Below are 26,949 nucleotides of genomic sequence, written 5' to 3' on the forward strand. Positions count from 1 at the left end.
GTGGGTCTTGTTTAGAGATTGTGGTCTTGTGTGGATTACTTTAGGAATGTTACTGCAGAGAACGCGGTTTCAGAGTGTTTTACCGCGATCAACTTAGGGGATATCTGGCAAAAGAACAAACACGAGAAAGACGCGTTTATTTTTATGATCACAATTTCCAAGTTGAGACGGTCAGAGAGCAAAAAGAGGGCTTCCTAAAATGTTTGTATGAACTTCGGATGAAGTAATTGATGTAAATGAGGAGCTCAGGATCAAAGTTCCCTACTGAAACGGAAGCAAGAGGGCAAATAAATATACAATCATCAATCAAGACAAAACATTTTATTTGAAACCTTTCTAGATAATTTGATACAATGTATTTGAAACACTTGTGGTACTTATTTTGTAACACTTTTCTCATACATTGTATTTGAAACTATTTTCAAACACATCTGAAACAAACTCTGAAGTTAGTGTAGAGCAAGACAGATGCTAAGATAAATATTTGCCTGTGCTGTCACAGCCAGCCCATTTGTACTGCTAAGGGACTGTACAAAAATGATTGAGGGGGAGGTGTCAGGTGTCAGGAGGAATCAGAAAAGGGGGAGGGCAGTGTATTTTCTCTTTTCACTAAAAGGATGGTAGACTGATTTGAGACTAGCGAGTATCTTTTATTTTTATTTTATTTCTTGCCTTACTTTCACATATTACTTCATCCTTTATTGCAAAATATTCTGTAACAATATTTAATAGTCCGTCATGGATGAAAACTGAATACTGTTAATAAAGTTTTGAGAAACAGTAAATATGGATCATTACAGTTTTACGGGATTTAACAGCATCTCTCTAAAGAGCACACAATTTTTTTCACAAGCCAATAGTCACCTTCACTTCAACACTATAATACAATTTGTTTTACTAATGGGTGAAGTGAACATATTACAATGTTGAACCCCCAAATCAGCCAAAGAGCTCCTACCTGTGCCTTGCTCCCTTATTCAGTAACAGAGGTAATATCTCGTTCATTCAGTAGTGCTTGGTTCAGAAACAGAGAGCAGCTGGAACGCAACGTTTCCCATTATTTGGGCAAATGCTAGTTTTATTCCTAATGTGCACTCTGAGCTATGTAAAAATGCTTGTTCCGTTCACACACTCAACTTGAAATCAGAGCTGAGTTTAGGGGGAAGGGTGTTGCATTGTTTTTTTAAGTTAAGGGGAGGCTCCAAACACAAATACTAATAACCCTGGGGAGGGTCTTGCTATTTTAAAAAGTCAAATATGAAGCACAGCCCCTCTTTCCACCCAATTCATTTCTGTACAGTACCTGTTGGATTTCAAGGGGTGCAGTGATCATCGATTGTCAATAAAATAATCGGGCCTTCCGATTAGCCAGGGCCAGGAGTCGGATGTTGCGCACACAGCCAGCAGCAGCCTCCTGGAGTATCTCGTCATTAGAGCCCATGATGTGGATGAGCGGCTGTGGAAGTACAGGACAGAGGTCACAGACGGCCACAGTGACAGATTCCTAGAAAATCATTATTTTCCAGTGGTGGACTAATACACCTTTGGAAAAACATCCAGTGCCTGAATTGGTACACTGCCGTACACGTTGCCATGTCAGCACCAGTCACTGAACACTACCACCGGTGATGGCTGCAAAGATACACAGTGGCTGTGCGGTGACAGTTTCAAGCTGCACTGGCACGTGTCCCTCTGTGTGTGTGCATGTGTGTATTCACTGTGTGTGTGTCCTGCTTCCAAACCATGCCTCAGCAAAGGGGTTACAGCTGCGAGCACACATGCCTCTGTAAGTTTGTTCAGATGAAAGTCATGCAGGGCAGGCTCGACATTAAAAACCTGAGCATGAACCACACCACTCGACAGCCTTTCCGCCGCTCCAAAGGTCAGATTATATCCGACTATTAGTGGCTTGTGTAATGGATCTCGTTAGAACTTATTGCAGAACAAGGTTTTTTGCTTTCCAAAAATCTGTAGCTTTGGAAGTTTATTTTTTGGTTACATAAAATTGGACATTTAAAAGATTTTCTTATGTTCAAAGAGTTGTGTATTATGTAAAACTAAGCAAAAAGGAACACACTGGATATATGGAATACCACTGAGTGGCATGTGTTTTTTTTTCCCCCCTGTTTTATCTGCAGCAAAATCACTATGTTATGTTTGTGGGCGGTTGTGGGGCTGAATCAAAATAAAATTAAATGTAAGCATAAATACTCTGGTGCAATGGATGAATCTAAATTTGTTCAGTGTGTGCTGTGTGGTAGAATCACAATGGTGTGCCACTGAGGTTTCCTAAGCCACACTTTCAATTATTTTGGAAAGTCTTGTTTACATCCATAATGAACCAACAGCAACATTACATCCCTCCACTAAGCACATAAGGACTCCCTGCCTCTACACATAATGAAGCCTTGATAAATACAGTAACTGTTGAGACATCTGAGGCACTTTTAAGCCCCATATATCAAGGCTCTGTTCTCAACTGAATGAGCAGGGATTTTGAAAAAGATTTTTCTGACAAAGAACATGCTGTAGAAGGCTTACAAGTGATGTTTGAATACAATCCGAACAGTTTCCCTGGTTTCAGTGCAGCAATGTAACATCTCCGTTGACCCTCGTGAGCAAAGCAGATGACAATATCTAGAGTGTCACTGTCAAATGAAAACAATCTACATCTATGCACTAATTTAGATTTAGTTAAAGGCAGCAGAATGACTCTGAAAACTCCTGACTAATCTCCATTTTCTCAATATCTGTCCCATCTTGTCTCCTAATTCAAAACTCTCTCATCCTGTTCAGCCCTGACTCCACATATCAACATAGGAAGTGATGGGATTCCTTTGTCTGTTTCACACAAGTGAAATTACACTTTCTACTGGAATACTAATCTTTAAATAATATTTTGTGCACAGACATTTCCTAAAACTAGGCAAACTAGGGTCTGTTTTCCTCTCAGGTTATCACTGTGTTCATAATGCATGTCGGAGCAGAGCTGAGGCTGACCCTGACCCCTTTCCTGTGTTACATGCAAACTTGCAAAACGTCGCTCTGCACATTTGTGTGGTGAGCAAACAGCCACGGAGAAGACATTCCCAGGATTTTCAGCTCAAAGATAAACAGTGAAAGGAAAACAGATGAATGACGAGGTGAGCCAGCTTGTGTATGAGCACGAAAGCACTGTTAACCTCCAGTGTAAGTCCAGTCAAAAACTGAGAAAATAATATCCTTCCTCCTGATTATAATCACATCATTTTGTGGCAAAAGGCATCCAGCAATCCAAGATGTCAACCCCTCTCAATGCACCAGTGTCAAGAAGTATATGTGAAACATTTGCCCTCAGGTTTTATATAATTTTTAAATAGCATCCAAAACACCTCCAAAAGCAAACTCACATCCACAGGCTCCAGAAAACATGCAGCTCACTAGACAAGTCTCTTTTGTGAAAAGAGAGGATGCCTGAGAAGTGCCAGAGGCAGCATTTTTGCCAACCTCATAGCATGTTATTCAGACGTCGCCAAATAAGGTCTCCCGAAGCGCACAGCTAGGCTAAGATAAGCGTGTCTCTCTTTGCTGCCCTTTTTTCTAGCTTGCTCTTTCCCTCCCAGCTGGGAGCTCTAAGAATATAATACGCCATTTGTTAGATATTCCCTGACTGTGGTAACATGAACACTTGCTCCACGTTTGAAAACTGAATCGTGAGTTTTTGAGGTTTTTGCACTTCAGAGAGCTCCAGTGAGTCCTGACCTCCAAGGGAGCTGGGGAACAAGCCCCCCCCCCAGCTAAGGGGGGAGAGGGAGAAGAGCAGGCATGCAGTCTGGGAGGGCTGCACATATTGTTGCATGTGTACACACACATCCTATTGCACATGAAGGTGTCATGGTGTTAAGTGCGCTCTGTTGGACCGCTTCTGCTTGCAGGAGTTCAAGTTGAAATTCCCCTGTGCCAGGTCTGACAGCCATTATGGCTCCATCAGCCCGTCACCCCCAATCCCAGCGTTCCCATGTTTTAGACTCCACTGTGGAGGCAAACAGCACAAACAGACAGCAGTGTTTAGCTGAGCCGAGGGGAAGTTGGTGAGGGAAGTCAAGGTAAACAACATTCCCTGCAGCCTCCAGTGAGCCAGAGACTGTTAAGCTGCTTTTTCTATGTCTCTAAAGAGGAAGAGGAAAAGAAGGCAGGGTAGCTTTCAAAACTGACTTTAAGGGGAAAGTTTCAGTCTGAACCCTAAGCCTGTTCAACCTGAGGAATATGGCTTGGCATTTCTGGTCTGGGTGTGAGGGAGAGAGGCTTAAGTCAAAGGCTCTAAAACATTACACTCCATGGATCTCAACAACATGGTAGTCATAACAGAGCAGGCAACACACAGCGCCTGTATCATCTGCTCACCACACCCACAACCTGAAGTCATGTTACGCACAAACCAAGAGGAAACTTAAGAAGTAAACCTATGATGCTCTGCTTCGTTTTTCTTCCCTCCCTTACATTTGTGTAATTTTTGCCCCCCACAGCCTCACTGCACACTTTCACTCCTGCAGTCTGAGCATCTAACAGAGAAAAAAAATGAAAACAAACCCTAACCGTGCTGGGGCAGAGGTGTGCTCATGGCAACAAAAGTGCAAACGTTTTTCTCATTTAGATTAGTTAAAGCCTAAAATACATAGCAGGACCTGGCAAAAGCCACGCTCTGGAATACCCTCGGTTGAAAATTACCAATAATTACCATCCGCATTTTGTAATTTTCATCAATTTACTTCACAAAGCTTTTCTTATGAAAGAGCCTCTTTAATACAAATAGCTGGCTGAAGCTGTCTACAAGGATTTATGGTTTCAGCAAACAATCCCCAGTCCTTTGGAAGAAATGTAAAGCACAGGGGGAAGGAATGTTGATTTTGTACGACACAAAATGAAGCACATCCGTATAAAACTGTGAGATACCAAGAGTGGATGTCAAATCAAATGGTCGGGGCGATTCATCTGCAAGGCTAAAATACTCCTTTCCCTTGGTATGTATTTCCTGTGAAAGCGAGCACCTGAGTCCCTTTTCTTGAACAAGGCCTGATATGATCCAATACATTCCACAGACAGTTTTATCCAAAACATGAATTTAAACAGACTTTTTAGATGTTTAATACTCAGCACTGAAACTGAATAACTGAATGGACAAAATTTGAATGTTTTGATTGAGGCAGAATAAAAACATTAATACAGGTCACTAATGCGTTTTCCAGTGTGAAATACTTTCTTTTCAATTCTTAATTTCCCTTGTGAATCTTAAGGGACTGGGCCATGCACTGTTATGTGTGCTAGAGAGGAAAGTTACTTTCTAAACCAACTTTAGAGTCAGAGAGACCTTCGCTCATTCGAAATTGTATACTACACGTGGGTGAACATGTTTTGAGAGCTTCTCAACGGCACAGGAAAACTCTTTGAAATATGGTTGTAATAACACAAGAGGCAGTCCAAAACTTTACATAGGGCTGTAAATTAGACACAGGGCCCTGCATCAATACGCGATAAACCCTCTCCAACCCATTCAGAACTATTGGAGATATTGTTTTAACACATTCTCCCCACCAGCTGCCTGTATATCATGAAGCAGTGCATTACAGTTCACACTGAACAGTGGTGATAGACATGCTCACACACTGTAATGTTTCCTCTGGGGTCAGGCAGGTAGGTATCAGCCTCCCCATCCAGACTGGCTGAGACTGAGGCCAGACTGAACAATGAGGCTGCCTGTGTTGTGTTTCCATGTCTGAGATTAGGAACAAATGCAATGCTGGTGCAGTTACGTGGCCTTTGGTAATTAAGCTCTTTAAAAGTCCAAAAATACATTATGGAGTACTGTTGCAACTCTTAACTGGTACATTAATAAGGGCAAACACAGAGACAGATTAAAAAAGGGTGGTATGTCTTGCATTTGCACACACACACACACACACCCACCCATATTCACACTACAATTTCAAATATAGTAACATGCACAGACACACACATACATGCTCACACACGCACACACACGCGCTGAGCAAGAAAGAGGACTTGTCCAGTTTTTGTCGTGGCTCAAACTACAAAAAGCATTCAGCTTAACGACTTTTGCAAATTGGACATAACTCTTTCGGAACACCCAATGTTCAGTCCAGCTACCAATTATGGCTAGTGTTGAACCACATACACTGTAACAGCAGATCAAGCTAAAGTATACCATTTAATGAACATGGGAAAAAAATATCTGGCTGCAATGGCATAACCACTTCATAATTTATATTGCAGTTGTTATTTAGGGGGGGAAAAGGATTTAAAGTCACTGTGGCCACAAAAAGATTTCTCATGTGAAAGTCTTTCTATGTGAAACATGATTGAATTACAGAAAGATAGCAATGTTTTCCCAAAATGCTGAAATATGGGTAAATGTCGATCTATGACAAGACATCAATTACAGCATAATCTTAACATAAAATCTCAGCATTACTGTCAGAGACAAACATAAACAGTCCCTGGAGCTGAGCATGGAAACAGCCCGACAGGCGAAAATGTTAGGCAAAACAATGCTTGTTTCTTTTTGGAAGAGCCATGATGAAGAAAGCTGGCGGATGTAGCCTTACAGAGAAGAAAAAACTTGACCATAAAAAAACATTGTTGAACAGCTCTGACTCCACTCCTTGGCCTGAGCCATATCGCTGCTGCATTCTACCCTGATGTCCAGGAACAGCCCTTAGCAACAGTTACCCCCAGCTACAGCCCTTTGACTTGTGCTGTAATGGCATCTAGGGTCTACCGGAGAAATGGCACTTCGCACACACTGAGCTGTTTGCTTTTCTGAATTCCCATGACGGTTAGAAAGTGGAGTCATGTTTCCGCCGCCGAATAAAACCCACTTTGTTTCTGCTCCATCGGTCAAAGGCTCTGAAAATAGTCACAGCTTTTCAAAGTTTATTACTCAGTGTTTTTCACACATCGCTAAAACAAGGGCGGTGGGAGGCCAAAACACATTTTCCTCAATGTAATTATGCCAGATTTAGTCTCCAAAGCACCAAATAAACTAGATGAATAAATACTTTGGTAATTATCTACAAAGAAAAAGTAGTGAAGAGTCAACAACTGACCTTGACCACTCCTTTCTCATGCATGGTGATACAATTGTGGGGGTCCTTGGACAGCTGATACAGGGCCATGGCTGTGCTCTGGTGGACTGTGCTGTCTTTTGACTTGAGGTAGCGCACCAGTGGAGCCACGGCTCCAGCTTCACCAAAGGACGCCCTGTTGCTGCCCCATATGCAGCAGTGGCCAATAGCCTCAGCAAGGTGGCGACGGAGTCTGTCATCAGTCTGTGGAGAGGAAACCAGGATGCTATTGGTCCCTAGAAACCTGTCTTTACAATGTACAACAAGCTCTGCAAGAGACTCTTGGCAATATGTAGCAATGTTCTTCTCATTAGTTAGATTTATGCTCCATTGAGTAGGAAACCACCAAGTAAAATCCATTGTAAAGACAGTTATTTGTATATGGACAATAACTACAGTGTTCTTGAATAGTAAAACCTTGTTGTTTGTCTCCAGCGGTGAGGTGTACTTACTGTGTTAGTCAACTTGGCCAGCAATGGGACAACTCCGTGATCAGTGAGGACTGCCAGATTCTCCTTGTCTTTGGCTATTTTGGCGATGGCGGCGCAAATGCTTGCCAGGACCTCGTTGTTTGTTGACTTCAGCAAATTAACAATCAGTTCCAATCCACCGACAAGGGAGCGCACCATTTCCCCTGCATCCTATAGTCAAAGAGTCTGTTATTAGCTGGTACTCTGTGAAAATGAGGAGGGAAGATGATAGAGTGAGGTAGTGTAATGGATCAGGAAAGAGAGGAGGCAGACAGAAGCATTTAGGCAAAGCGGAAAAAACAAATGACACTAAATACAGACAAAGAAAGTATTTTCATGAGCTCAGGCAACCAGGCAATCATTGTCCCCTTAATGAAAACCAACCAGTAGAACTATCTTTATCTGTGTAAAACAAATGCTTTAAAAAATAAAAACATCCTCTTCTGCAGTACAACTGTTTTGGATTCTTCATGAGTAAGCAATAATGCTGAAATCTTTGTCAACCTCTCCTCTCACCCTAACATGTCATAATGAAGATGAAACATAGAATTTAGAGCTTAGAAGCAACATTTAAACCTTTTGCCCCACAGTGTAGACTCAACGCTTCATGGTTTGAATTCATGGCACCAGATGGTACCACAGGACTCCGAGCCACTTATGGGGCAATGCTTACCAAACCAAAAGGCTGGTAGGGAGTGCTGAGGGAACCACAGCGGAAGAGCTGGCAGAGACACTGGCTTTAGTATGGCTTGGAACATCAGGCCGCTGTTTAAAATGACAACTCACCGTATCGCCAGCCACAGAAGAATACATCAAGGTGGCTGAGTCTGTAATGTTCAGTGCTTTGAAAATAGAACAGAAATTTCCCCAAAAGCATACAATTATAGATCACTGGATGGAAATCACAAAGCACGCTTAATTTGAGTCCATTTCAACATCAATCTACATGTCCAGAGCTGATGTATGGTATTGTGCTGTGGAGTACAGTAATCACAGAATTTATTATGTGCACTGGATAGTTGTTCATTCTGCAAATTATGGGATTTCATCAAATTCAAGACTGACAAAAAGCAGGAGCCGATTTGCAGTTTTAGTGTTCAGCTACTTTGGGTGAGTGTGATGCACTGCTGTATTCTCCTCTCTAACAGAGAGCTCACAGCTGAGATCAGGTCAGGCTGCGGTGTATGGGCCCTGTGATGCTGTGCCAGAGGATGAGCCATGTGTGCAGTGCAGTGCAGGGAGGGGGGTGCCGGGGCCAGGAGCTGACCCCCCGACACACAGGAAGCCCTTCCTCAGGAATACTGATGACGGCTGGCCGGGAGTCCCTGCGACAGAGGAAGCTCTCTCAAGCCACCAGCTGCGATAGACTAGCCAGAATCTCTTTCATGGCCTGGATGGGCCCCCAGATCTGAAAACCGCAGCATTATGAGGCTGCACACGAAAAGGTCTTTCTCACTATCCTCTCTCTCCCCTCCTCTTACTCAGGATGAAATGAAATAGAAAACACATTATCTGCTGTGCGTGATCTCAAGCTAAGGGGAGCAAGCCAAGCTGAGAATGGCAGAAGCATGCCCTGACCCCTTCTCTGGAGCAATCAGGCTTCTATAACATACATGGCTACTATGTAAAGGAAAAATAAATCAAGCATCTCAATGTGCCTCTGCATCCAGGCAAATTAATGATACACCCCATTACATGCAACTGGGAGAGTTCTACTTTCTTGATTGGAGAACAAAGATGACCAAATGATTCACTAGTAAGTCTACTTGTATGGTACTAAGTGAGTTTAAGTTGTGGACTGGTGGCCATAGAGCAGTGTCTGTCTGTGGAGAGGCAGCAGTACTGTATGGAGCATCCACCAGATGCATTTATACCACAGCTCTTTCATAAATCCACTATGGAACTGCTAACTCAAACCACATGGGGTTTTTATCTAAATAACGACTGCACCAAAGCAGCTGTATCAGGTTCCTCAACTCGATGGGCAAAGAGCACTATTTAGCTCTTGTCGTTGCCCCTGTCTCAGAAAAATCACCCAAAAAGCATGTTCATGAATTTCCCACAAAATTGGCACACTGACGTCCAGACAAACATTGTCAAACTTTGTTAGCGCTCAATAGTGGGTCTGCAGTCCCCCCTCTCCCTCCATATGGTTGCCATGCATCATTTTTGCTACACTTCTGGGCCAGAGAAATTCCAGCCAGCAAAAAAGGGGTTCACCCCCAAGACACCTGTCTGGGCCCAGTGTATGTTTAAACTTAACCAGATTGTCCCACTGACAAGCTGTTTACCTTAATCACAGCGATAATCTAATAGAACAACATTACGTTTGTAGCTGGAAATGATACAAGTACACAGGAGATCAAAGACATCCTGATGTGTAACTGAAATTAGAGTTGGTTGACAACATGGCTGTGTAATAGAAGGCTAAAGGCCTGTGACGACTGAGAAGCTCATACGGTTTTCAAAAAGAACTCCATGGATTTAGCATTGCACCTATAACAATGTCAGACTGATGATGGGCAGTTTAAAAGTATGGTGTCAAAATCAACTCAGCAGAACTTGAGATATTGTCTTTTTTATTCCACACATTCTTCTTCCTTGTCAAAGCCTGATGCCTAAATTACTCATAATGCAACTTGATGGCGAACAGTTTGGTGGGAGATTTGGGTGTGTTATGCTAGTAGTGGCTAATGTAGCCACAAGCCTCTAGCCTCAAGCAGAGATGAAGAGCAGGCTACAGAGGTTTGGTAAGCTTTTTTTTTCTTCCTTTCTTTATTTTCAAACTTGTAGATTTCAGACCCAACTGCAAGTGACATCACTTGAGGACATTTATCAGACTTCACACAGCTCCCTCTGGAGACACAGAAGGCTTTATACAACTGTGTTCAGTCATACTTCCCAAGACCAAAAGACGTTAATGTGTAAAATCAGTTTTCTTTAAAGAAAACATGTTTATGGACCTAACTTGTATTCTATGCATAGTTATATCTGAAATTATATTATTCAATGGCACATTGTGGGCTCTTTTGCAAGCCATTTGTGCAGTGTTTTCATTAAAGAAGTGGGTTCACAGAAACTGTTGGCTACCCTGTGTTCTATGCAAGGATTGTGTGCCTCTGTAACTAGTAGCATGTTGGGGGAATATTTTCAGCTGGGAAATCAGAAGCCATGCCACAGGATATTACTCAGTCTTTCTCCCTGCCTTCTTCCCAATTCACCAATCCCAGTGTGCCAAGGAGGCTTCTCTGCTTCATATTAGCCCGAGGTTCATGTAAGCCTCCTCTGACACAGCTCTGCCCCTGCTAACCTCCCAGCAGCAGGTTGGAGGAAGAGCTTAAGAGACAAGCATGGTGATATAAGAAGGCTTCTGTTTTGTGAGTGGGATAACCCTTTATTCTAAAACATCACGAACTCTGCAGAACTCTTTGATTTACAGGCTATCTGTGTGCCTTTGGTGTGCTTCACGTGCACATGCACAGGGCAGAAGAAGTCAAATCAATGTTATGTCATGGAGGAAGGAAAAAGATCTGTACTGCACCTTTGCATTCTCAATGCATGGACAAAGGGCCCATGCAGAACTGGACTGAACATCTGCACTGGGGTTTTTCAATAAGGACCACACCAAGCGGACTCCATCAAGCTGGTCAATGATTCTATAAAGAGAGAGAGAGGCAGAGAAGTAGTGTGAGAAGGGAGAGAAAGAGAGACAGGAATGAACAAACAAAGAATAAGCAAAACTAAAAAAAGGTTGCATTGTGATTTCATTTAGATCTTTCCTTACGCATAATTTCATACTTGAAAGATTTCAGAGTGCAACTTTTGTTTTCTTTTGTCTCAGTCTGGCCAGCAGCATGTTTAACGCAACTACAGCCAAGTAGGATCAAAGCATTGATCGATTTCAGCATTGGCTTTTCATCACAACTTGCCTTCAGTCCTGCTCATTTCCTCTCCAGGCCTAAAACCCACCCACTGTCTGCTCACTCAAATCACTCTCCACGGAAAAGCTCAGTGATGCTAGGGCCAGAGGTTAACTTGCATACATCTGTGTATACTGGTTCATACATGGATCTATAAATAGAAAGTGAGACAAACTTACACTTTATGTTGGTGGCTTGTTTTTCAACCAGAGCTAAAAAGAGGACCCCTTTCCAAATCAAACAGAGCCACAGACAGATCGCTCTGTATTTCATAGGTTCTGAGTGAAGTTTACTTAAGCATGAGCTGTATTTCATGTCGTATGCATGACTGTAGTCAAAACTGCAGTCAGGGTCTGGGAACCCAAAGAATTACGCTACAGTGCACCCGTTGTCTGGTATAAATAACATGTAACGTGTTCCCCATGTGTGCTTCCACCAACAAGGCCGACATTGAATGCTGTCATAATTACTTAAACACTCCCTAATCACAGTATCTCCGTGACTGGCAACGAGCGAACACTCATCAGGGACGTCCCCTGCGCCATCTGTCTTCCGTTTGCACATAAATCAGTCTAGAGGGATCATAACATCAGATTCCAGTCTGCGGGGCCTCTTAAATCCGGACTAAAAACAAAAGTGAAGCGTCATATCATCCGCCAAAACAGCTCTGTCTTAGCATGAAGCAGGTATGAAACAGATTAGCAATGAAGTTGCAGCTGACAGTGATGGATTAGAGGAGGAGACCACAAACCCTGGAGGCATTAAACAACATGTGTTCACTCTTGTAGATACACAGGATTCATTGGAGGAAGTGCTATGTCATTAACCACACACTGCCTACTGGTTGAAAATGAAAACAATCATATGAGTATTTCATGGAAAACTTGAAAGTGATCAGTGCTTGTTTTGGGCTTTCAGTAGTTATGGATGACCTGAATCGGAATGATGATGAGAGAATGATTGCGCTGATCAACAGAAGATGGTATTTGAGAAAAAGTTTTTGTCGTCAAAAATGAAGTAATGTTAACTGACAGGAAAGTTGTAGCTGACTGTGTGGTATCATGCATACGTCATTGTATTTGTTAACTAGCCAAACACCATCTAATCACTAGGAATCTGAAAAACAGCTCCAGCCGTGTTGGGTTGGAGCTGTTTTTATAATAATCAGATGTGAACTATGTTAATTGCTTAGCAAACTACTGTACACATACATGCCCCAGAATGAGCCATCACCACAAAGCATACAGAAAACGGTCACTGAAATAAGAACTTTCTGTTTACGGCTGAGTGTAAAGGCTGAAAGATTACAAGGTCTGGCCTAAATATATATACCGTGAGAAAACATGGGGAACATGATGAACCAAATTTTAAAAACTTCTCCTCTTGTGTGAAGTTTACCACAGTTAGTGGCTGTATTTTGACATGCTTCACTTTTTATTGAACCCCTTGGTTTTCGCCTCTAAACAAATGTAATAGGCTCATGTGATAGCATTAACAGCTAACTAACAATGTGAATTCAGACATTAAGTTGTATTTGTGTCCAGTGCTAATTAAGAAGGGTCTTGTATTCCAAAACAGCCTTGTAAAACCAACAGGCACAGATGGAAGGCACAGTGTTTTGCAGTATTGAGGGTGAGGTTAAATGAACACAGAACAAAGACTGCTCTGGACTGTGGTTCACTGTATTTTCCCAGCCATGTAGTCTTGGACAGGGAGGGCTCTAGGTATGTTCGTCTGACCAGCTCAAGTCTTGACAGTGACCGCAAAGCTATAGTAAAACACTGGGAATTAAACTACAACCATATTTAACACAGCAGGTACAATAAACAAAGCTTTTAAAATCTGTCATTAAGATATGGATGAAAGAGAAACCTACCTGCATAATTACAAATTAAAAGAAGATAGATTTCTTTAAGCATCAGCCCATGACAGGTTAATGATACAGGAGTTGGTGTCATTCTCTTGTAAAAACATATGACATCAATTGATGGCCAAGAATATGTGTTTGGAGTTAATTCAGTAATGACAGTGAGCAAGCCACTAATCACATTTTAAGAGACACCTCACATGGGGCTGATTGCCTTGTGTAAACTGTTCTGCATATGCCAAAGACCATGTTAGCAGGTTGGATGCACTGGAAGAGACAGAAACTTACGCCATGTTCTCCTTGTCTGTGGCACAGGCACCCACTGCCTTTGTTACATTCACAAGCAGGGCCTGGGTAAATAACGCAAATAAAAAGTACATGCATTAATCAGTATAGAAACTTGTTTTAAACATGAGAAAACCCTGTATGCAAGAAAGGATTCAACATGCCTGGTTTGTGCCAGTGAGCAGGTTGACTAATGGCTTGATGCCTCCACACTTCCGGATGGTGGCCTTGCTGTCAGGTATCTGGGCAAATTCTCCAAGGGCCCCCACTACATTTACCAGCACCTCTTCAGGCTGATCAGTAAGTAGACCAACCAGGGTCTCCAAGGCTTTGTGCTCCTGAAACCTTTCAAGGGTGGAGAAGAGGATTGGGAAAGATCAAATGAATTAACCATTGCACATTTACTTAGTTATTACAACAACTGATAGTTGGGATCAATGAACAAGACACAAGATGAAGAGTTTACAGCTATGCTAATGTCTCTGAGAGGTTAAGCTCTTGCCCAACTGTGATTTCAGTTAAATGCTAATATCAGCATTCTAACATGCTCAATGTGGCAATGTTAATGACAATGTGATTGTTAAGATAGCATGCTAACATTGCTAATTAGCAATAACAAATTCCAGTAATGTTTGCAGCACAGGTTCAGACTTAATCTGCCGGGAAAAAAAATCACAACCACTTAAGTGGAACAATTGGTCTTAGTGCTTGAGTGTGCTGTCAATCAAGGCTAAGAGTCTACTGCCATGCTCGCGTCTCAGAGAGGCTGTGCTAAATGTTAACACATCTTAGCACTGAGTACAGTTGAGGAACATACAGTTAAGCATGATGAGAATGTCATTAGAAAATATTTAGTCATAAAATAAATGACTGGATAAATCAATAAATTCACCTGATGGTAGCATTAGAGAACAATTTTTATAAATCATCCTGATTGGAACATGAATGTCTCTACCAAATTTGATGGAAATCAAAAATTTCAACCTCATGATGGCACTATGAAATGTCAGGTAATCCCCAAAATAGAATACATCACCTGGTGACCATGAATCTGTACTAAATTTAGTGAAAACTTTGACATGTTAGTAGCGCTAGATGAAAAGGGAATCTTCCAAGTCATCGTGATTCACCCTGTGAATACAATGACTGTCATGGCAATCTGTTCAATAGGTGTTGAGATATTTCCTTCTGGACCAAAGTGGTGGTCCGACCACCAGGCAGACAAGCTGACAGACCAACATTACCATCACAACACTAGAACTATACTGCTAGCGTGGCTAAAAATGCTATCACTAGTTTAACAGGTAGCAGCTACCGTGCCCTCAGCCACATGGGCACAGATATCTTACTGTAACCCAATGGTACAGGCAGTTTTCCCACGACTGTTCACAGTTGTCCCTTGTACGTACTTTGCATAACCAAAGCTTTGCTGCGGCTTGGAAACTCTCCTTCCCTCTTTTGCTGTGATTTTGCCTTGTTTGCCAGTGCTATAGAGTGGTAAACTATAGTAAACATTTAAAAGGGATATAATGCGGTTGCAAAAACCTCAACAAACCTCTGATGTACAGTTAAGTTCTACGACTGTTTTTATTCACAGTTACGGTTGCTGGCATCATGGTCTGTAAGCTATTGTAGATGGCCAAGGTCATTTGGTTTTGGTCAGGGTCCACCGACAGACAGCCTATTCTTGCAAGTGAAAACAGTGCTAATGAACAGAGGAGCTGCCAAAGTTAACTTCAGTGAAATTCACCATAAGGAAAAACAATGGTTTTCCTATGCCATCACTGAAGTGTCATCTGCAGTTGACTACAGTAGAATTATCTTGTAATCACAGACATAACTTTTGATAAATGAACGGTAAGTCATGTCTATTTTTGTTAAGCCAGTCCCAACTGAAGTAATTACGTGATGGCAAGAGTAACATTACACAAAGCTGCCTGAAGCGGCTTCTACTGCAAACACTGGGCTCCACACAACTGGAAGCTTATTAAAGCCTGTCAGAAGACACAGGAACCACAGTGGGGCTTCTGTGCAGCAGATTTTTATGATTGATTGTCTGCCTTTTCCTTTACTCATTCATCTGCACTAGTCACACATTCAGCTAAGTGCAGAAAGCTTAAATGCTACCTTTTATACTAACTAGAGTTTTTATGCAGGCCCAAGTGAAAGTAAGACATTTCAGGGACCCCAAGATGTTTAGCAATGACCATGAAGAGAGGTAGACGCTCGATTAACCTGAACTTTAACAGACATATTGATTTATTTGAAAGAAAACAGCAGAGTAGTGAATAACTTGGGTGAGCACAGAACCTTTGTGAGGTAAGGAGAAGTATCATTTAGAGGGGCAATTATGGTCTGCTCATCATAGGGCTGGAACAGAGGTAAGATGGAGGGGTAGTCAGTAATTGGAAGCGAACCCCACAATCTTGACCCCAAACATTACTGCGCTGGCAAATGCAGTCCAAGACTTGGCAGTTGTGACTTTCCATTGCAAAATTATTCCCTCACTCTTTTGTTAAGGCTTTTAACAGCATTTTTGTGTATCCATAACACCTCCATATACAGGCTCTCGCAGCCACATAGCGAGGCATCCATAAATCTGCACAAAATGATGTTTCAGTGTTTCCAAGCAGGACTTTTACATAGGCATTTTCCTCGTACATATAACCTTGGCTTAGATATAGCGATCTCTGTACTGTTGGACTGATACAAAAAACATAAGCTGTGGTCTTTAAACAAACACACTTAAGTTATGAATGTAATTATATTTCAGGGTATCAATCATCTCTCATTCTGATGCATCATTAATCAGGAAAATGGATAACACATGCTGCTACTTGTCTTAAGTGGAGGTCCCCCCGACCCCTATACTGTCCAGACCACGCAAATCATCAGTCACATAAAAGAAAAAATCATGTTGTTTGCAATAGGCCACAAGGTCTGTTTCATTTGACCACGTACTTAATGAAAGAAAAGAGGAAAAAAAATCACTCTCTGCCTCCCATTATTGCTATAGCAAACAATATTGCAAAATGATTTTCACTTCAGTACACCACTCAGCCTATGATTGATTCTGAAATGAGCGCATGCCCCTAAAACCCTGTCACCATTAGCAGCCTTTCCTTTTTGACAGTAATGGCTCGGTCACTTCATTCCAAGCTTTTGCCTGACCTAGACATTTTAAGTGATTCAAATAAGCCAGAGAGAGTATGAAAAAACAGATCCACTTACACATTCAAGTGTGCATTAAAAACATTTGCTGTGCATCATGCTGGTTTCCTCTTGAAGAGGAGGCCAAATTTCACCTTCATTCACACCCAACTGCCCACATCATCCAAAAAACAACACACACAGGAAAAAAAAAAAAAAACACAAAATGAGAACTCTATTCATATTGAGGCCTTTTGGTAAGTTTTCTAAGATACCTTTGTGACATGTTAAATTTAGAGAGAAGGTTGTGATATTTTGTTTGTTAATGAAGTGTCACTAAATGTGGTTCACATGTGATTATAATTATTTCTATTATTGTTATTATCAGTAGTAGTATAACTATTTTACATCCCAACAGTGTGACAAGTCATTACATATGGCACAAGGCCTGTACTGGCAGCAACTGTATTAAGCTGCCACATTACTCAGGCCAGTGCAGTTAACTTGTTTTATCATCTATGCCAAGCTGCAGTCAGAAGGGCTCCCAATCTATGCCAATTTTGTTGTTTTTTTAACAGTTTTTGTGTAAAAAATTTTGTAAGAAGCCATTTTAAAGGCATGACAACAGAACTCCGTCTAAGTAATAACCATTCTATTATCTTTTAATAATTATTTAAATGAATTCCTCCCAAATGATTTTCTTTAATAATGTTGATTAAATAGACAGTGATCTGTCCATCTTGTTTTAAAAGAATGTTATCGTCATGGTTCTACCTCTGCAAAGGAATTCTCTCTTAATTCAATGTGGCAGCAGACACTCAATTCCAGTTGGGAGGACTTAACTTAGACTTTAAATGTAGGATATCATTCTGTCAGTTATGATATATGAAGTGCAGGAAGTTCCGTGTGAGTGCTACTGAGTAGTTTTCTTGTTATTTTTAGAATTCTGCTGCAATTTGAGCTATACACCATTTCTGAGTCAGAAGAAAAGCATTTTCACATATCCTCACCTAAGCAAAAATCCTTAGACTTCAAAAACACTCTTTATCAAAAAAATTCTTAAAAGACAATGTCTTATCACTTTCTTGGCTACACTGGAGAGAGAAGATTAGAATTTGATTAATATGTTACCAATGTATTAAATCACTGCATGTGTTTTATATATCATATCTCCAGCCTCATGCTGAATATGAAAATAAATACAGTTAAATCATTCTTTCAAGGGAGCACTGGAGGAAATGTATGGGGCTGCCAGGGCACGGTCTCTGGGCATTATTTATTTTAAAGGGAAAATTACTGACTTAAAAATCATCTGACACTAAAGTGCAAGTCAAGAACTATTCCAGAAATGTCATTGCTGAAAGAACCAAGCTAAATGACACTTAAATAAACCACTGCTTTACATGACAAATGATTAAAGGCTCTGTCAGCCTGCGTCCTCTGACATTAGAAAATCACCATCTCAAGTCTGATTCTTTCAGTATGCCTACAATTGGTTCAATACTAACAGGCCTTGACTAACATATCAGTGAAGTCTATAAAATCAGCACACTTATTTCAGCCTTTGTTAACAGTGGAAAAGATTGAATTCTAGCGGCAAACACTCACATAAAAGATCAGAGCTAATAGAATCCTTACAAAAACTTTACATTTTATACAAATAATCACTTCAACCAGACAAAATGGTAAAGGAAAAGGAGACATGACAACAGCATGCAAATGGAAAAACTGACACAACTAGTGATGAATGAATGAGAGCCCCCATAAAAGTAACATGCGATGATGGCATGACGATGCTAATGCACGCAAGTTGGCTGAACCTCTTGTGTTCTGTATCCACTGCGCTGTTAACCACATCAGCTTAGCAAACCTATTTTCCAAAAGTTATGGGCACATATGGGTGAATTCCCTAATTGCTATTAACCCCCCTCTAAATCGGGGCTCATTAGATTGCTGTGCTTACATACAGAAAGTGATTTGTCAAAGTCATACTAATCTATTACCACTAATTACAAACACATAGTCATACATCTGAAAAGATATGGCTACAACATGTTTCTGTATCTCTGGTATGTGAAGTTTGTGTGTGTATGTGTGTGTGAGAGAGAGAGAGAGAGAGAGAGAGACAGAGAGTTCATGTGTTTTAATGAGGTAATAAGGTGAGACCCTGAGTCCAGTCTTACTTAGCCACATTCTCAATGCTGATGGAACACTTCCAGATGGCCCCCGTGGCAGCAGCCAGAAGCTGCTTGTTGTTCGCCTTCGCCAGCAGTGAGACCAGTGGCTGCAGACCTTTGTACTTACGCACTAGGTCACGGGTTTGCTTGTCTTCTGCACACTGCAAAACAAATGAGAGGGTCAAGATCTACATTAATTCCTGTACAACGACATCTCAGAGAACTATTTTTGTCCATATTCTTTTCTCCACTTCATTAATTCCTCGCAAAAAGTAGAAGTGGACACAGTGCATAGGTGTGGAAAACAGGTACCTTGAAGATTGCACTGGCACAATGCATTTGTAGCTCATCATTGTCACTGCTTAGGTTTTTAACCAAATCATTGACCATGCCCTCAGTCTGAATGGCAATCCTGTAGCTTTCCTGTAGTGACACACCAATTAAGGAACCACATAGACATGAATAATCTTAAATAAATTACATCATGAATGTATCAGCACAATATATATTATTTTTATATCAAATCACCTTATCATAGTGTAAAGGAGGTATAGAATCAGACTTGCAGGATTTATTTCACAGGCCACTATCTTGATATCACAAAAAGTACAATCATGTGACCCCTCTCACCTCTGAGGCACACTCCTGCAGGGTGCCCACCACAGGGATAAGCATGTTCTCATGTGGCGACTTGAGCAATCGTCCCAGCAGCGGGATTCCCCCAGCCTTACGGATGGCCTCTTTGTTCTTGGTACTTTTGCTGCAGCTCCACAGTGCTAAAGCTCCACAGCGGGCCACCTCCACATCCTTCTCCTGGTTTGCAGTTCAGGCTGGCTAAATTAGGGACACAGTCCAGCAGCTTTACCTGAGCAGAGAGACAAAGTACACAAACATGGAAAAATACATAAATATAACATAAAAAAGTGTGCAGACAAGCAGGCAGACCACACATGTTTAAGCAGAAAACCTCCATACACACATTTACACAAACTTAATGAACTTGACATAAATTCTAGGACTCTGAAAAGTTTGCTTGCAGGATTGGGGTGATAATGGATGGTGCCAGATGGGAATAGCAAGTTGTTGGCTGTGATTAAAGGTGTAATTAAAATTCTATTACCACTGGGTCTGCAAGTATGAAAAAGCCAGAGATGTTAGGAGTGGAAAACTGTCAAGATAGATGTTGATGTTAAGCCTGAAAAGCCCAGTGTGACGGTTTATGGCCATCATTCAGTGTTCTAATCCATCGTTCCTGGCCAGTGAAACAGAGCAGGCAAAGCTATTACACACAGCAAAGTTCAAAGGTGGTCTCCTAGCATAGCGTGAAATTAATCTGCCTACGTGAGTGACTTGCACATGAGAACATCCGATTTGGGGCTGAGGAAAATATACAAGGCATGCAGGCTTTAATCACAGGTCCCTCTGTCAACAAACATGGATGCAGGTCAGAGGATGTAAGGGACATTCTATCTGTTACTACAGCACCCATTCTGTTTTTTTTTTTAATGGATGGGCCACTATCTGGCATCTGCTGTACAGAGAGAAAAAGGCATGGGTGGATGATTGATTTGCTGTGCATCATAACAGTTCAGCAAAATTTGGATATGTGTTTAAAACTTTAAATCAAAAGCAAATAGCAATCATTATATATGGATCACATCATCAGAATAAGACACCATCCTGTTCTTCCAAAGTTTCCAAGGTGTCTGGGGTTTAGTAAAAAATGTTTGTATTAAATCACAAACTAGCTGACACAGACATAAACAGTGTTTTAATGGAAAATCTGCCACTGTGGGACATAACACTTTTTCAATAATGCCAATGCAGAAAGATCAAGCTCTGGTCGGCAGTTTTCTCTGCTGCACTCCACGCTGGCAGTACAGAGATCATGTTACACTAGCCTGAATTTACATTTTTATGTCTTTATACTCACCAGTTTTTTGATACCACCATATTGTCTGACAGTTCTTCTCGCCCTGCGGAACCTGGCCACGTTGGCAATAGTCTCAGCCGCCAAGGCCTTGAGGTCCTTGACCGGTGAGTCCAGAATCTTCACAATGCTCTGCAGACCTCCCATGTCAACAATGGTGCGACGGATTTGCACATTGTGACTAATCTTTCTCAGGATTTTCAGAGATCCGATCTAGTAACAAATACACACACACACATACACAACTAACATTAAACAAAAATACAAGTACAATAATTAAAAAATCATAGTTTAGTTTGATGGAAACTAAACCATGCCAACATGAGGCCTCCATCTAATAATAAATAATAATAATAAAAGAAGGTTAAAAAGCACCCACATATGTCATTAGGCATACTGGAGAATAATTGCTACCCTGTGTCTTTAAAGGCATGCTCTCTACCCAGTACCACTGTTTCTGTAACTAAAACACAGGCGGGCACACACGGACGGCTCTGCTCATGCCTGCAGGCCATCCAGGTCCAGCTTTGGCACAGTTACTCACTTTGCATTTGACTTCATCTGTATCCAGCAAGTTAATGAGGACTTCAAGGCCACCTACGTCCCGGATGGCCAGTTGGCATGTCTCCTGCATCAAATTAAAGTCCATCATGGCACACAGAGTGAGCACAGTGGCTGTCTGGTCGCCTCCCTGAAAAAGTAATGCCAAACATGAATGAATGAAAATGAGAGACAAAAAGGAAGAGGAGAAAATTAAACATTAAACAGACATTTGGAAAAGGTAGAAGGATACAGGCCTCCCTCCATTACTCTATCCTCCCTCTCCCCCATAATACCACTCCTGCCGGGGTTGTTTTGTTTATACCACAGCCTGGTAAGTGTTTAGCTTTGTGGTGGTAAACACTGATGGAGTGAAACTATTTGCTAACAAAGCACTGAGCTCTGAAAACAGCGTCAAGCACAGAAACCATTAGACATTGACCTTAAGATAATAAAAACACTATTTGTGCTGAAACCTTGATTCTAATGGTGAGTTAGCAGTTCAAAAGCAGAATATATTTTGACAGTTGCTATATACACTCACATATTATTTTAGACCTGCATCCCAGTGCTTAGCAACTTAGCAACTATGGCACTACTAACTAAACCAGTGGTTTAAGTGGGTGGAGGGTCTGGTGTAAACTTAAAAAAAAAAGAAAAAAAAAAAACTTACTTCCCCTACACACATGGGGCAGGAAATTGAAATAAATCGGTTTCAGTGCCACTTAACTGTGATGATGACTCAATAAAGAAACACAGAGGTTTAAAATAGGGCATGTGTGGTCAAATCCTGACTTGTGCAGCTGTGGCAGAAAACCTGAATTTATAATACTGTTTTCTTCTAACTTTAGTATCCAAGTACTTGTTGTCTCTTTTCAAATTCTACTCAAATCCCCATAAAGTCATAGCTGTGGATGGATGTTGACAGCATTATGACACTTAAAATACCAGTCTTAGAGTTGGTGCTTTGAGATGGTTAAAGTCCTGTCCAGTCAGGCAGCAATGGTGTTTTTATATTACCATATTTAGTCTGTATCATATGCAGTTGCATAACAAACTTTGTTGACATGCAATGGTTTTGATCATGCGAGAGGGAAAAAATCAGTAGTCAGATAAAACAGAAGTTCACGGCATGAAAATGCAGGAGTTAGCTGCTGTAATACTAGACCTGCAACATGGCTTTGATATGTGACACTGAAATGTCCAGTCCAAAATCTCCTGGCAAGTGAACAATCAAATATTATTTCTTTTTTGCAGTGGTTTAAATGTGCCACAGAAAGAATTCTTATTTAGTGGATTCAAGGACGCCTCCACCATTCCAAGCTTTATACGCCTTTATTAGTTGCACACTTCGCAAACAATTTGAGACTTCAGGGCCATCCTAAATAGATTATTTCAACCAAAGATACGAATGTAACATGTCCTTCTATCAGCTACCCACATAAGTAGAAAATAGCCCATCACTATAGAGAAAGCTGGGGCAGTAATCTGTTTCATGCAGCCGTTGGACAGGGTGGTTCATCAGTGCAGGCCTATACCAAAGTTTCAAGTGGTGTTTGATCATATCTCCCTCACAAAGCAGTGCTCTGACACAGCAGGATAATGGCCACATGTGTTCTCCATATCATGACGCTAGCCTAAATGTGAACCATTTGCCCATTAACAGCAGTGGATCTACTGCTTCCTTTGTCTCCTCCATTCTCACTCTTCAAAGGATTCGGCAGGCGAGGTTCCTACCTTGTAAAAACAGCGAAAAAAGCTATGTTTAGGAGTGATAGCTGGGAGAGCAGAAAACAGATCATATGCTTTCATTTTTGTTGGCTTTGGTCTTGAAGTATTGTCGACATTCTTTAAAACATTGACAACATCTGACAATCTTTTATGGTGAAAGATCTTTGACTCTCTCTGAGCATGATATGGGCAGATGCTCAAAGTGGAATGAATTCAACCACTGTTCGACCTCTGAACAAGAAATTCAAAAAGTAGTTTAATATCTGTTCAGTATTATGGCAGATAATGGATGCCATGAGCTGCTGGCTTGGCATTTCAATCATCTATAGGTAATAACAATACTAAGATAATTTTCTTTTTATGTACAGGGTGTTGGGAAACCTAAGCTAACCTGTGATGTGTTTTATTTAGTCCTTTTAAAAAACAAATTAAATCTTTATAGGTCTGCTTAATAAACCTGAGTGAGCTTCTACTAGTCAAGACATTTGCAATAGCAGCCTAATGGAAAACAAGATTAAGAATGTCAAGCTATGCTAGCAGCTCTTTTAGGTGGTGCCTTGACACATAAATGCTAACATCAGGATGTCGATATGCTCACAATGCAAATTCTAACTTGATAGTGTTTATCATAGTTTAGCAGGTAATATTTACCAGGTTAACCACAATAGTTTAGCATGTTAGCATGCTAACATATACCACTTAATACTAAACACAAAGTACAGACTGGTAAAAAGTTGCAAGTATTTGGTCAAAAACCAATGCACTCAATAGGTATCACGACATTTCACTCTGACATTTCAAAAATGTGACCCACATTGTGGCACTAAGAAGTCAAGTCAAGGGATCATCAAAGTCAGTAGGATATACCATCTGGAAACCATGATGATCTGTACAAGATTTTGTGCCAGTCCATGTATATATGCTTTGTGCTATATGCTCTATATAAATATGCTAGAGGAAAAGTCAGATACTCACCAAAGAATTAATCCTCTAGGGACTTTGAATACCTGTAGCAAATTTCCATAGCTGTCAAGATTTTTCAATCAGAACCACAAATGTAAACCTCATGGTGGTGTTAAATGAAAAGTCAGGGAATCTGCAAAGACAGTTGGGTTCATCCTCTAGAGACCATGAATGCATGTGCAATATCTTATAACAATCTATCGTTTGTGTTTTTTTCTAGATCAAGTGGTGGACCAACTGAACAACCATACCATACACAGAGCCACATCGCTAGTATGGCTGCAAAGTAAATATAAATGATATTACAAATCAGCGAGTTAAAATGCAGTGATAGAAAATCTGTAAGACATCTCGAGGCTCAGTAAATGCGGTCTCCAGGGTATATGATGAAAATATCCCTAACTAGGAATGCAGTCCTCTCCACATTAACACACCACATATATAGAATTTAAAGAGTATCACTCTGGCATTTGACCCATGCTGTATAAGTACTAAATACTCATTAATAAGCAGTTTAATTGCAGCTCATCTCGTAATGATTAAAGATAGTTGTATGAATACTTTATTCCTTTGTCTGATGGAATCAAATGATCAAAAATGGGTTTAGAGGAGATTAAGCAGTATGAATGATTTAATTTCTCACTGAATGAACTCGATATGAGCCACTTAAAGATGCTTTACACATTTTGTCTCTTCCTTTACTGCAGGTGTCTCAGCCTGAGCTACTAAATAGCTGAAGCCTGCACTTTACTGAAAGGAGGTCTTATTCTAGTCTGGTTCCTCTGCAGCAGCAGACTGGATTCTTCAGATACAGACTGCCCTGCGTGAGCCACTCCAGGCCTATAAATCACAGCACTAAGCATGTGAGAGCAGGGATAGGGTTAATAGGGCTGTAAATGATACCCTGTTGACCTCAGACCCTTTTCTTGATGGAGTTTTGTTGAGTATACTTTGCGTGTGTGTCTGTGTCTGTGTATGTGGCTTGGACTTCATGACAACAGTGGGTATGCATATTGAGTTTAAGTGCTCAGGTGCCTAAGTGTGTGTCAGGTATACTCGGGCCACTGCCAGTGCTTCATAGAGCTTAGTGTAGGAGAGAAGCACTGGGTCTTGGCAAGCATCGACCCATAGAGGATGCATGAGGTTTCATACATCTCTGCAGTCTCCAACAGACTTAGAGGGAAGGCTACTAATCACAAGAACAAACCCAAACTCTTGCTCTATTATGGGGAATGATTACTGGTTGTTTCTTACTTCATATTTGACATAAGATCTCCTTTAACATAAAAATCAATCACTTAATTGGCCTTGCTGTCATAAAATGAGTGCAGTCCACACTGAGAAAATGTCTGGTCAGGTCTTTGAGTTGAAAAGTTGCTTAACTCATGAGAATGAAATGATGTAATTATTCTTTTAGGTAAATGATCCAGATTAGACAGGTAGTAAATGCAGTAAAAATGAAATGTGTGTTATATGAGTGCTATAGTTATTTAAAAAAGCATAACAATGTGTAACTACTTATGCATAATTAGCTACAAATTCAATTCTTTTGAGAGAATTAACTGATACTGGCTGCCATTCAGCTGAGACAGGATTAGTTTTAGTCTTGCAATCAAGAGAATGGTTCTCATGAGAGAAGAGTGGGGCAGTAGTACTATGACTGCCCAGCAGAGGGGGAGCAACCTTAATGAGGCCTGAACACAAAAACGTGTCAGGACCAAGGTCAGCTTGTTAATATATAATACTTTTACACTTAAGGTAAATGTACAGTAATAGAGGAGAATTTTAAAGCTATGGAGACAGTTTACACTTGTAGTGGCACTTTTTGAAAGCTGTTTCAGAAATCTTCCTTTTGTTGTGACTATTCAGAGACGATGAGAAAAAGCCATCTGCTCAGAAAAAAATAAATTATGAAAACTGAAAAAGGTCAATTATGAAAATGTTTACAGCACACAATATTGAATGTTTACCTGTTAACTAGTAACATATTGTATATCAGACACAATATTTATATCTGTGAGAATATGAAAATTGTTTTGTGTTTGAAAAGCTACAGGCCAACCTAACTGATAGCAGCTGGTGATTTTTTTAAACACAGACAAAATACTCAAATGACATCTTTTGGCTTAGCATGGGATGTTTTTCAGTCCTTACTAGTAAAACAACCCTTTAACCCTTTAACCCATCTCTTCACAAAGTTGTTACTTAGCTTTTCTTGTTTCCATAATCTACCTAAGACATACATGTTGTATATATAGCTATATATGTACAGCATACAAGCTGTAAACATAAATGCTTACATATAAAGTATGATTAAATGTTTGCTTATACTGTGGCACTGGTGCATTACAGACTGGAATAAGGAGGGTGAAATATGTTTTACATTCATACATTTCCCATGTCAATGTGTTACAGACATCCCCTACAGTACATACAGTACACCCACACAATCACACAAACATAAACCCATGTGTGCTAGATATAGACTTTAAATCTGCATACTGGATTTTGTGAGAGACCATGTAACCGTTTTACAGACGCAGCTCTCCAGTCATAAAAACAAACACATCAGAAGCCTAGGCAAATATACCTGCATAAATATCATTAAAACACAAAACAGAACATCCATGTGTCGCTTTATGAAAGTGTTAAACTTCCTAGAGTACAAACGGCTGTCTATAGTGCAAAGGAAAAAGGGAAAAAAAGATCCCCTCCTAAAATAAAACAGATATTTAACTTGGCTCACAGTAAGTTTCAGCGTCTGATGGTAATGATATTATAAAATGACTACTGGA

At 40.7% G+C, this 26,949-nt stretch overlaps 1 protein-coding gene across 1 annotated transcript in view; it reads right to left on the reverse strand.

Annotated features, from left to right (window-relative positions):
• Positions 1-308: 308 nt before the first annotated feature.
• Positions 309-26,949, reverse strand: part of odad2 (outer dynein arm docking complex subunit 2) — a 38,477-nt gene continuing 11,836 nt past the window's right edge. The window contains 12 exon segments of the mRNA XM_018698284.2: positions 309-1,456; positions 7,104-7,325; positions 7,574-7,762; positions 11,133-11,247; positions 13,667-13,728; positions 13,828-14,008; positions 18,997-19,151; positions 19,303-19,413; positions 19,621-19,825; positions 19,827-19,855; positions 20,924-21,133; positions 21,465-21,611. Coding sequence (XP_018553800.1) covers positions 1,340-1,456; positions 7,104-7,325; positions 7,574-7,762; positions 11,133-11,247; positions 13,667-13,728; positions 13,828-14,008; positions 18,997-19,151; positions 19,303-19,413; positions 19,621-19,825; positions 19,827-19,855; positions 20,924-21,133; positions 21,465-21,611 — 1,743 coding nt within the window. The 3' untranslated portion in view covers positions 309-1,339.

The sequence above is a fragment of the Lates calcarifer genome, linkage group LG24 (genome assembly GCF_001640805.2).
Source record: "Lates calcarifer isolate ASB-BC8 linkage group LG24, TLL_Latcal_v3, whole genome shotgun sequence".
Classification (NCBI taxonomy): domain Eukaryota; kingdom Metazoa; phylum Chordata; class Actinopteri; family Centropomidae; genus Lates; species Lates calcarifer.